Source organism: Botryllus schlosseri, chromosome 1, assembly GCF_051294905.1.
Source record: "Botryllus schlosseri isolate E-star chromosome 1, Bs_hap1, whole genome shotgun sequence".
NCBI classification, from domain to species: Eukaryota; Metazoa; Chordata; class Ascidiacea; order Stolidobranchia; family Styelidae; genus Botryllus; species Botryllus schlosseri.
In genome coordinates, this window is record NC_137236.1 from 13964491 (window position 1) to 13977501 (window position 13011).

The 13011-nt window shown below is 41.8% G+C and overlaps 1 protein-coding gene across 2 annotated transcripts; it reads right to left on the reverse strand.

The window, feature by feature from the left end:
* Positions 1 to 799: 799 nt before the first annotated feature.
* LOC145442526 (kelch repeat and BTB domain-containing protein 12-like) lies at positions 800 to 12349 on the reverse strand. Of its 2 annotated transcripts, none has more exons than XM_080320476.1 (4): positions 8649 to 12349; positions 8423 to 8495; positions 2335 to 2545; positions 800 to 997 (listed from the first exon to the last, which is right to left on the reverse strand). In XM_080320476.1, the coding sequence occupies exon 1, from the start codon at positions 12304 to 12306 to the stop codon at positions 10678 to 10680; it is 1629 nt and encodes a 542-aa protein (XP_080176602.1). In that variant the 5' UTR covers positions 12307 to 12349; the 3' UTR covers positions 800 to 997; positions 2335 to 2545; positions 8423 to 8495; positions 8649 to 10677. The 2 variants fall into 2 exon arrangements, with proteins under 2 accessions (XP_080176602.1, XP_080176593.1); XM_080320467.1 differs by having other exon boundaries at positions 800 to 1069.
* Positions 12350 to 13011: the final 662 nt, after the last annotated feature.

The following is a 13011-nucleotide window of genomic DNA, read 5'->3' on the forward strand; positions in this document are numbered from 1 at the left end:
TTGAGCTTCGATACGTTTGCATAATCAACCGTGCAAACTTGCCTGGTAGACGGTCGCTATCGGGATATAAACTCACAACCGCAAAGCCCTAAGCAATCCAGGCGGCTTTTGAACATTCAATTCTGTCGTATTATTAAAAATTGATTGGAGAAGTGCATTAGATTTGTCCAAAAATAACTACTTGCCATTAGGGCTGGACACAATGATTCGAGTACTCGAATCTGAATCGAGTATTACTTTTTGATGATTCGAGTCGAGTAGTAAAATACGATTTTTTCGAGAACTGAAATTATACACTCCTTTCAACTGAGAGGTAATTTACTAACGAGAATTATAGTTTTGATACTATTTTCCACTGAGGAAGCCTTGAAACCATGATTAGCCGTGTCGCAGCATACGAGACACAGTACAAAGCTACGAACGTTGCTGGAAATATCACATTTCCAAAGTCGTGATCATTCCAAAACATTGATAAAAAGTTCAATGGAATCAGTATTGTCGAAAAAATACCACAGTATCTGTAACGTGACGGAGAACAAGTATTCTGTTCTTTGTGGTGGCATAAAAGGAACATAGTGACATAATAACACGTGTTTATCGACTCGAAGTGATGTGATTCAGAATCGAAACAGTCAGGTACTCGACTTTGCCCATCCCTACCCACTATTCGACAAATTTGTTAGGCAAGCTAGAAAATCACTGCATGCTCAATTCCAACGCCCCTTCATGTAGTATAGCATTTCGGAACCTTGAACAACTTACTCGACGCAATGTAGCTGACTCGTGCGAAAATGCTTACTTTATTCAGTAGTTGCTGAATTTTATGGTCAATTTGTTTCATGTGATATAAATATATAATCAAGTCTTAAAATGGTGTTGCTGGAAAACGTCACTGAAGCTTGAGACAGAGACAGCCAACGTGAGTTGGTCCTTCATTCCAAGTCAGGTCAAAGGTAGAGTGAGACGCCCGAAAATGATCCAATCCCAAGTTTTCAACCTAAACCGAAGATATACTCAGTATATCCAGAACAGTTTTTATGAAGAAATGCAATCCTTCGCGAGGGTGAAGCTGCAAAATGATGTATTCGTTAGAAATAGCTGCGAAAAATATACAATACACGTTGACGGATAAACATGATTTTGAGCCAACTACATATTTATCGTAGTTTCTCCGGAATGATGAATCCCAAAATAAGAGGAAAAGGTCAAACAGAATAAAGTTGTATATTTTGGCCGCATATACACCGACTCGTGATATACACACACACAATCTGTGCATATGCATACCATGAGTGCATGATGTAGCCTACGTATGCCGCTGGACAAGGAAGTTGCAGAGATAGTCTTTCAAGGCTTTATAAGTCTTGAACCACCAAGTCATGCATGAGCGTCAAGCATGATTACCAGTGTTATAATTCAGGTCTGGTCTGACCCAGACGGGGATCGAACCGACGACATACCGATCCAGAAGCCGGACACTCTACCATTACGTTATCTCGTCAGCCACTTCTAGCAGCTTGCAGACACAATCATTAATGACGTACTTCTCCTTTTTCATAGTACTCAAGTACTACGGTACGAACGTTAGGAAAATATCTCTTATCAAGGTCTGTTTGCATTGATGTGAGAAATTTTATAGATCGTTGGTATGTTGGAGCGCATCAAACAACACATCCCTAAGGTCAGTGCTTCACAACCGGTGGGCTATTTCAGATAGGTCGTGGATAATTAACTAAATTCTATTCAATTTTATTACTATGCTAAGCACCTTATCTTCCCATGATTAGACGAACGAATAGCCGTTCTCCTTCTCGAAATTACATTGTTTTTTTTGCGCCCATAAGTACCTTAATCCACGTTCCCTTTTTGCGATTAATCATTTTGAGTTGATCGCAAAGTTGGACAGTGGGTTTTGTGTATGAATTCATTCTTTTTCTTTGAAAGCATTGCGAATAGTGATTGGAACATTGATTTGACACAGCATCCAAAACTACGTTCTACTTCACGAAATCCAAAATGTCGAAAGCAAGTACCGTACCTACTTCTGTATAGAAACGGTTGAGTAGAAGCTTGAGTCCTGGCAATAAAACTATTTCAGTATGCCTTTCACGGGAAATCGAAAATGTCCCCTGAGGACGCCTACATGTCATCCTTCTTGTGAATCCGTCCTCCTTTATAGATTTGACAGCCATATAGACAGCACCAGAGCACTGCAGTATAAAGTGGGTCATTCGGGAGTCGAGATGGAAAAATTGACTTTTTTAATTGCGTGGTATTTATAAAGTGCGTTTTTTTCCAGATCCCGAATAACCATAATAAGTAGCCAAAACCTACTTGAGTAGTCCGAAAAGCAGAAGTACTTTGTTGCAGACCACCTCTGCTTCAGAGTTGATGATTGTTACGTATATAGAATGTCGATGTCAATCGTATTTGTGCCAAGGTTGTTAAATATGTAGCCGGATAAAACTCATCTTGAATGACAATTGAAGACTTCCTTGCTTGAAAGTTGCAGCTTTCTTGACCATGATTGAAAGAAAATCCTTACCTGTGATGACAAAGAAAGGATACATCAATTTAAAAACAATCCAAATTCTAACACTGCAGTCACCCAATATATTGAGACTTCTTGTTACATACGGAATTGAGCTAGTTATAGGTGGTGGCACAAAAAGGCAAATATTCGGATACAGAATCATTGATTTTGGGAAGGCAGAAAATCAGAATTTACTGATCTTTGACCCCAAGGTAGTCCCTCAGAGAGGCATTGTTCTTTGACAGATATAAACTGATTGGTTGACATTGATGTATGAATGTCTTTTGTGCTGCAAGTTATGATGCCGATGATTGAAGGAACAGCATTTACATGATGATCTTTAGATTGCAATCCACTGTAACTAAATAAAGAATGGTTGTATAAAGTAGAATCGATGAATCTAATATATCACAGGTTGTTCAATCCAGGCTATCTTACCAGTATATGTGGTATATAACGAATCGGCGATAGCGTCCTCATATAATTTAAAATTAAAATTTATAATTATAAATATTCAACCATATCACAGCATGCTATTTGGAGTTTTTAATGCCACTGCATGCTACTTGAGTTTTCATGCTTGTCCTTGTTAATGACACATTCAGTCCCTCACAGAACTGTTACAACTCGACGGCGGACGGCGAGTTGGACTGGAGCAATCGTTGCGAATAATGACTGACTGAGTATAATTAACTGGCTAATAAGTCCGGACACAGTAAGTTTCCCCTTGTGTGTATTGTATAATGTCGATCAAACAACCCAGACTATATCATATCGTTAAAAAATACGCTGGCAAATACTCTAAATGAGAAATTACATTAATTAGAGTCAGATTCAGAGCGGCGTGGAAGCCCTGTTTACGGCACGACCGCTTTCGGAGAGAATGATTTGTGATCCAGTTTCTTCTTGCGTGCGGCGAGGTGACTCGAGCGTAACCAACCATTGATACGGACAAAAATCCACCGTGACATAAGCCGCCCCCGTGGCGAAGCGTAATTGCAAATAGGCAGTTATCGGTGAGCCACAGAAAAAATGAAGGAATGGTGGTTTTTTGGATTATGAAGACAATCGGGGCATGAAGAAATATGCAAGGCAAATGCAATGTATAGAAAGCTGATACAGCGTCAGTAAGCGAAGGCAATGTACAGAAAACGTGCAATATGAGTAGGCAAAAGTTATTTAATTCAAGGCAACACTATTTCGGATGCCACGACGAGTACCAGTTGTGTACAAAACAGTAAGTTTACGATTGGAAGTCTGGTCTCATGATCCAGAATTTTTCTTAAAATTAGGGACAGAACTTGCAGTAGCAGGATAGTGACGTATTATCAAAGCGGGTGACATTGTGCGGTAAACTTATGGGTTTTTATGCTTCTCAAGGAAACTGAGAACGATTCAAGTCGGGACGGAAAAGAACATATGACAGAATAAAAATAAAACATGTCAGGTAACGCGCGCGCGGAGCGATCCTGGTTCAAGGCGGTCGTTGACGGACGAAGGCGTTGAATCGAGCGGAGGTCGTTTGAATGCTGCGGAGCATTGCGGTGCTGTCGATACAGAAGCGAGCGGAGTCGATATCGTAGTCGAAATCTTTTACGTCTGTAGCAAGTTTGTTGCCGGATACGGCTGGGGCAAGTTGCAGTTTGCGTCTGCTTGGCATCTTTCGTTGTTGGGTATGGAAATGGATAGGTTCTAAAGTTCGTTCCGACGAAGGCAGCAAGTCCGGCGGAACGGCTTGAGTGTACCCTCGAGACAGACCCTCGTAGATCTTTTCTTTATACTTTCGAAAGAACTCGGGTTCTTCCGCGACTTTTGAAGGTCGGTTGTCGCGCGATTTCACGGCAGCTCCATTGTTGTAGGGCGGTTTGACAGTCTGCGTTTTCTTGAGCGGAAACACTTCGTGACGTATGTTTGTTGTGTGCGGAGGCGCAGCGTCTTCTACGTTGGACAGAGGTTGCGTGTCGGCATCAGAGTTTCCAGAAATGTCGAGTTTGCCATAACCAGGGGCACAGGAAGTCGGACTGTCACTTACAGTAACAGGTATCAGGTCTTTTTGTCCCTGCAGAGGGACTTCGTCGTTTGCAGATATGATAGGCCCAGTAGAGACATTGGTACTACTTGGAATGACTGTTCGGAATTGGGCTCTGGGAACAGCCCCGAAGAGTTTCATGGTTACATCTCCGAAGAGTTTGATAGTTACAGCAGTATCATGATTAGGAGAGTCGCATGGACTAGGTTTAGGGTTTGGATAATTTGTCGGTGCGGGCGCCGGCCCATTAACGGGCCTCTGACCGACACCACTGTGTGTTGTGTCAGACGCAGGTGGGAGGCTTTTGAAAAGTTTGCGGGGATAAGATGTGGTTTCGGTTCGAGCGGAGTACTTATCGTTAGGATTTATGTTTACGGGCTCAAGGACGCAATCGGATTCATAGATAAAACTAAAGGCAGGAGCGACTCTATCGCGAGCATGAGAACTGTATTTGTTGTGCGCTAAGGGCACTAGATCGGCATTGAAATCGTCTGTACGACGATGAGTTGCGAGTTTATCGCGAGAGCGAGAAGCGAGATCGTTGTGCCCGGTTGGCACATTACGAATATCGGCGGATTGACCGCGAGAACAAAGAATGAGATCGTTGTGCCCGGTTGGCACATTACGAATATCGGCGGATTGACCGCGAGAACAAAGAATGAGATCGTTGTGCCCGGTTGGCACATTACGAATATCGGCGGATTGACCGCGAGAACAAGGAATGAGATCGTTGTGCCCGGTTGGCACATTACGAATATCGGCGGATTGACCGCGAGAACAAGGAATGAGATCGTTGTGCCCGGTTGGCACATTACGAATATCGGCGGATTGACCGCGAGAACAAGGAATGAGATCGTTGTGCCCGGTTGGCACATTACGAATATCGGCGGATTGACCGCAAGAACAAGGAATGAGATCGTTGTGCCCGGTTGGCACATTACGAATATCGGCGGATTGACCGCAAGAACAAGGAATGAGATCGTTGTGCCCGGTTGGCACATTACGAATATCGGCGGATTGACCGCGAGAACAAGGAATGAGATCGTTGTGCCCGGTTGGCACATTACGAATATCGGCGGATTGACCGCGAGAACAAGGAATGAGATCGTTGTGCCCGGTTGGCACATTACGAATATCGGCGGATTGACCGCAAGAACAAGGAATGAGATCGTTGTGCCCGGTTGGCACATTACGAATATCGGCGGATTGACCGCGAGAACAAGGAATGAGATCGTTGTGCCCGGTTGGCACATTACGAATATCGGCGGATTGGTGTCGAGAACGAGGAATAAGATCATTGTGCGCATTAGGCACGTAACGGATATCGGCGGGTTGACCGCGAAAATGAGAAGTTATATCATTGCGCGCATTTGGCACGAAACGGATCTCGGCGGGTTGACCGCGAGAACGAGAAGTTATATCGTTAGATCTAAGGTCACTCTGGCACTGCGGAGTGTTTCGAGAATACGAGGGAATGACCGGCCTCGAACCGGCAGTGAAACTATGCGAATGGATGGACTGGGAATGACATGGGATTGCTGATGCGATTAACTGACGAGTGGTCGGTAACGGTTGGGTTATCGCCGGCTCCGGAACGAGCCTCTGCCCAGTACTGCTGACTGGTATAGATGCAGGCGTGCCCAAGGTATTTAAAGTCATTGCTTGAGTAGTGGGCGAAGGTAAGGGTTCAGTACTCACAGCGTTTTCGGTGACGGTAATGTTGGACTCTTGTGATTTGAATGAACCATCAGCAGATCTTTGTTCTTCCTCGGCAGCTGCCAATTCTGCGGTAGCTATGAGGATCTGACTTTCGGCGTCGATTCGTTTCTCGAGAATCTGCCTTCGTTTCATTTCCAGTTTGGCTTTATCGAGTTGCAGCTTAGCGTCCCGGACTTTGGCTGAGCCTCTTGAGGACGTGGCGGAATGAATACTCTGTGATTTATTGGAAGTTCGAGGTTTAATGCAGTCAAGGGTGACATTTGAAGACGAGTTCATGTTTTCTTCTCGGTAGGCTTGGTAAGCGCAATGTGCATAACGCTGACCAAGCGCGACAGTTAACAACAGTAAATGTATTTGTTGGACGCTCTCAAGGTAGAGGTCTTTTTCAGCTTCTTGGTACAATCGTTCCAACTCGTCGATGAGTTGAATGCAAACTTTGTTGAATTCGTCTTTACATTTGGTGACGTGTGGTAGCGATGCATATTGTATGGCGTATGAGAAAGCGCGCTCGGCTTTCTGGTAAGCGGCACTAGAATTTCGAAGGACTTCGTCGATATACTGCTTGCACAAAACCTGTCGACCGGCGGCTTGCAGTGTTCGATACATATCGATGTCAGTCAGCTCTCGTATTTTTTAACTTATGTCCTTGTTATTGACACATTCAGTCCTTCACAGAACTGTTACAACTCGACGGCGAGTTGGACTGGAGCAATCGTTGCGAGTAATGACTGACTGAGTATAATTAACTGGCTAATAAGTCCGGACACAGTAAGTTTCCCCTTGTGTGTATTGTAGAATGTCGATCAAACAACCCAGACTATATCATATCGTTAAAAAATACGCTGGCAAATACTCTAAATGAGAAATTACATTAATTAGAGTCAGATTCAGAGCAGCGTGGAAGCCCTGTTTACGGCATGACCGCTTTCGGAGAGAATGATTTGTGATCCAGTTTCTTCTCGCGTGCGGCGAGGTGACTCGAGCGTAACCAACCATTGATACGGACAAAAATCCACCGTGACAATGCTCAACAAGTCGGAATGATGTTGCAAATGGGGATTTGATTCAATGTCGAGGGTTGCAAAACCATTTCTGTACCTCCATTTACAAATCCAGGTTCAAGAACAAAATGACATACTAGTTTTCTGTTTTTTTATGCATTTTGGTGCAGCAATTGCTCATGTCTACTGTAAAATGTAGCCGAATGCATTTTTATAGGAGAGATGTCGGCCTTACTCTGCTGCCAGAGTTAGAAACCACACAAGCACAACATACAACAGGCAAAGCATCAATTAGAAAGAGGCTAACACTACATCTTGACAAGAACATGGCACCACTTAGGTGATGCACCAGCCACTAATAACAGAACAACGACAAAATTCCCGCTGAAGAGTATGGGCTGGCCGCTTTCCAATGAACAATGTTAGTGGCTATCGGTTAACTTGAAGACGACACTACTTGAACAGCATAAACCAGGGTTGTAATGACTCGAGTCAATATTTCAAAGGAAAGTTACAATATTATGAATGCGAACCATTCTATATCAATCAAGCAGAGCCAAGTGGGTTTAACCGGATTGAACTCAAAACTGAACAGTGAACAGTCTGAACACAATGATTTGGACTCGGACTCAATTCACAAAATATGACTCAGGCTCGAGCTCGACCCTCTACTCATTGACAAGGACTTGACTCGGATGTGAATTTAAAATGACTCGACTCGAGTCAAAACTATGAAAGTGAGATTGACTTGTGACTCGAAACCTTCTGGCTTGGAATGGATACAACCAATGTTCCCTCTAAGCTGCGCACATGTTCAGTGCTGACACGGTCTTTGCGCACAGCAAATCTAAGTCGCGCACAAAAAATCCGAAGTGATGACCTTTTTTTAGTCGTTACGCACTGTTGTCCAAGGGTTTGCGCAGTGATTTGGTGAGTGTGCGCAGACTCGTCAAAAATCAGAGGGAACATTGGATGCAACCCTGGCATAATCACAGCAACAAATTGAAATGCCGTGTCACAGTTTCATAATTATTATGTTACTGAAAGTACTCACTGAAAGAAGAGACTGATGGAATATGTGACCTTTTTTCGAGATGGACGACTCTGGTTCTGAGCTCTTCTATTTTCATGACTACTTACAGTTATTGATGCCAGTGGAATGCACTCATCATTGTTTGAACTTGACATCTTCCTCGACTTTCAGGCGAGACACCTGGAAATAGTACTTGTAAATAATAAAGATGAATAGCTCGCATAAATGTGTTCTGATCTAGAAATTCCACATTTACGTTCATACAGCTACGTGCTGTTAGGCAAACCAAATATTAAATATTGTACACCATAATTGAAAATTTAGATTGCATACCTTTCTAAAATGAGATGTGTCCCAAATACACGTAGTTTGATGTGGAAAATGTTGTCTTCTTCTTTACTGATATTTCATTACCGGTAGGTCTTTCATCATGCTTGGGTTTTTGAGGCCATTATGGCTCACAGCAGCACGTCCAAAGTTTCCATCCCTTCACATATCAAGTTATTAACAATAAAGAGCATTCACATTTCTGAAATGAACGAAGATGATATGATCGGTAATGGAATCATGGCATCATGTTATAATGACTAGGGTTCACAATCATACACAATAAGTTATAAACTTGTAAGTTCTGACAGTACGCACATATGGTTCGAGTAGCCCATAATTTAAAAAGAGTCAGATTGAAATTAAGATAGCCAAAAGGAACAAGATTACTCCAAGTAGATGGTATGCATCTCAACAAAGACACGAGACAATCCACCCTCATTGAAATTTCCATGCACCGGTTGACATGGCTATTCAATACAGAAATACCCGGCCAAATAAATGTAAAATATCATTCAGTCCCCAGTACGAAGTAGCCCAAGTTGTCCACTATTGATATCGGCCATGCAGCAATTGCGAAAACGTCAAACATCATTTACAATACACTATACACATATTCAGGAGAGAACAAAGTACTCTAATTTTCCATGCATAGGCTAATGCGCAAAATTTTACCAATTTTTTGCCCAAAAATATGGGGGTGCGTATTATACATGGGTACAGCAAGCCTTGAAAAATAATCCCTCAATCAAAAACTTGAAGTCACACCTTTCTTCATGTTTGTTTAAATCGCGCATCACCTCTAGCCATCGGGGGGGGGGGCGTAATTCGTATTATAGAGTGTAATGCGCTGCCAAATAGAGAAGCGTGTTACCAATTAACGAAAAGCGTGTTTCTAATTAACGAAAAGCGAGTTTCTAATTAACGAAAAGCGTGTTTCTAATTAACGAAAAGCGTGTTTCTAATTAACGAGAGTCGTCTGCAAAGCACGCTATCTCTTCTGAGTTAGTTTGCAGTTCGTACGCAAGCGCAATTAGGACGCTGATTGCTACAAGCGTTCGCGGCAATCCTTGTTGATTCATCGCGTCAACGACGGGCCTTAACAATCGCATACACAAGAGGGCGAAGAGGCGATGCGCGCAAGATATAATCGCTTGCGTAATCAGCCGCATCTCCAACAGGACTAGTGCGCCCGACATAACCGTTGGCCTGAGCAATCGCATCTGTAATTGTATTAGGCCTCGTGCGCAAGATGTCGTGTGTTGCTAGCCTGAACTATCGCGTCGCCGACCTCACAAACTGTGGCTACTACCTATTCTCGTTTAGAGACAATGCCGTTGATTGTATTATGATTAGCAATCATTATGTCATGATTGTTCGACAGTGACATCGCAAAACAGAACAACATCGAATACTAAACCGCAACCATTCATGTACTTATGTACTGCGAATGCAGGGTGCGTACTATACATGGGTACAGGCTTTTTCCCAGAATATACACGTCATTTTAAAGGTGCATATTATACATGGGGGCGCAATATATTCGGAAAATTACGGTATGTCACACTATTTACAATGTTGGCCACTTTGCATGAACTTTGGTAGGCTGCATCAATTAAAACTCCCCTGGCTATGCGACTGCGAATGTGGGTCACATTTCACTTTGGCAGGTCGGGTTTTAAAGAACATTTCCACAAAATTCATGTTAGTATTGCTATTTAATGTATAAATATACTAATTCACCCATATTACCTTGCGTTTGACAGAATCTGAAAAAAAACTAAATTGATAAGTTCTGACGAATTGAATACGGAAGTAAAGTAAACGTGGTCTGATAAAAAGTCACACGAGTAACTAGTACATGGCACTTTAATTGCAATGTTTCGAAATAACAAAATGTACAATTTCCAATGTAATGATGATTGAAATAGCATGATCATTGATCAATCGTAGCATTGATAGAACAGACAACTGGACAATTTTAATAGTGATAAGATTAGGAAACCCTTCTTATCATGTCTTAGATCAGTACAAGCTAAACTTTTATAAATGTGGATTCATAAATTGTAAAACATTTATCAACTTTTGGTTTCACCATTATCCATTTGTCTTTTGAGACATCATACTTTTCAATAACATCAGAGATATTTCCATATCCTACTGCATAAATCCACTTATCAATGTGATGAGCAGACAGAATGCGATGACCAGAAATCATAGATGACAATACAGTCCAATGAGCTGAAGTAACATCGTAACATGATACGTAGTCGACTTCGATCCCTCCGCTGTAACCACCCATCACAAAAATCTTTCGGTCAACTGCAACGACACCAGTATCAGTCACAGCATATCTCATTGGCTCGAGGTCCACCCACTCCGATGACGATGGAGTGAATCTGCAGAATGAAGAAACTTCGATATAATCTCGTCCCACGCCTCCAATACAATAAATGGAATCATCCAATGATACAAGGCTTGCATCACGATTTGCCGTAGGTTTATTCTGCAGTTGAAACCATTGATTTAAAGAGGGAGTAAATGTTTCCACAGCATCTGTCGCAATAGGATGGCTTCCTCCAATAACGAATATTGATCCTGACAACGGAACTGATCGAGGAAATTCACCATGGTCACAAATCATATCTTTCATCTTCTCCCATTTTGAATTTTTGCTTCGGCAATCGAGTCGGTGAACAGATTTATTCTCACATAAAACATAAATGTACGAGTCAAGAGAAATCGTCTCAAAACATTGAAAATGCTCGAACTTTTCATCGTGGAACTTCTCTACGTTACGGGTTATTGGATTGAGGGATCTGATACAATCCGTGTCTTGATCAAAAAGAATAATCAAGTTCCTGTTGTCAATTTCTTCTTTCGATTTCCTCAATCTTTTTGAAGCTTTCAGTAGATGCCCGTTGATCAAATCGTACAATCCAACGTCATCGCAGAAAATCAAGTTTGATTCCAAAAGATGTTCTACAAAAGCTGGCGACATTCTGTAAAACTTGATCACTTCAAGACATTGGTCCAAATGTTCCACATTTTTACGATTATTTTCAACCCACCGAAGCAATAACGTTAGTTTCGCTTCTTCACATAATTCGGATCTTTCCGACTTCACAGAATTGAGGATGTCATTTTTTTCAATATTTTGAAATCCAGGCTGCATTGATATTTCCATGATATTTTCCTGAAGAAATACTCTGCATCGCGTAGAGACGGCATCCAGTCCGTACATATCGGCAACTTTTCTTGTGGAAAAGTAATTCTCTACAGTAATTGACCGCTCCAAAATATCAGACACGGCCTGTTTCACATCTTCCAGCTGCATCATGATCGCAATATAAAGAAGATCATAGATCTTTTCATCGGGGATCTCAAATTCACCAGAATATATGAAATCGATGCAATTTTTCACACACTCGGAATCCACATCTTTAAAAACGACTTTTCTTTCACGACTTTCCTTAGTGTCGTGCTTCAGCATTGCTTTGAAATAATCACTACCAGACGACAATACATTTTTGTGAGTGTAATAGACATCATCTCCCACTTGAATTATGAAATCACATTGTTCATTATCTCGCTTCATTCGATGTAATTCTTCCATCATTTTCACGGCATGTTTCTCCACACTTGGACACGCAATCTTCACCATGATTAACAACCAAATGCAATATATATCAAATTTCACTACAATTATTTATTACTGCATAGAACTGTTATTGGAGTAAAGGTTTGTTAACATGAGTAATGCCTTTTGAAAGCTACCACCAAAGACCGGGTATTTGCTCGTCTAGTTCAGAGAGTAGACGGTGTATGCCTAAGGTATCACCTGTCCCATTTTGTGAAATACCAAATATGCATAATCAATATTTTTCAGTGTTGTGCTATCACACCTACAGTATTGTGTTGAGCCCCTATGGAATCTCGGTTCATTTTTTGAAATAAATCCTGCATGATGAAAACTCTTTTCTGTATAGAATAATTAAGTAATTAAACAGAAGATCCTGCGTGACGTTGCCATCAGTTGCCACCAATTCCACTCTGCGTGTTGAGTGTTGTGCTGATGACGAAATTGCGGGTATGATGACGAATAACCGCGTCTCAGAATATAGTAATACACGGCGTGGATCGCATACTCAGGTTTAGCGCGTTATGTATGAACATGAACAATTAGTACATGCTCAGTTGAAGAATGGCTGTCCGACTCCGAGTATGCTTGGATAACTGAACTGGATGATAGATTTCTAGTTGTCTAATTTCATTAAATTATAGCGAAATGCCAGTAATCTAATTGTAATGTTATATGAGCTCGTGGAGCTTGTGCACGATCTGCCCTAAGTCAACGGTATTTCGGTCC

What these genes read in the sequence shown, in the direction of transcription:
- LOC145442526 (XM_080320476.1), bottom strand. Translation starts at nt 12,306, where the DNA reads ATGGTGAAGATTGCGTGTCCAAGTGTGGAGAAACATGCCGTGAAAATG.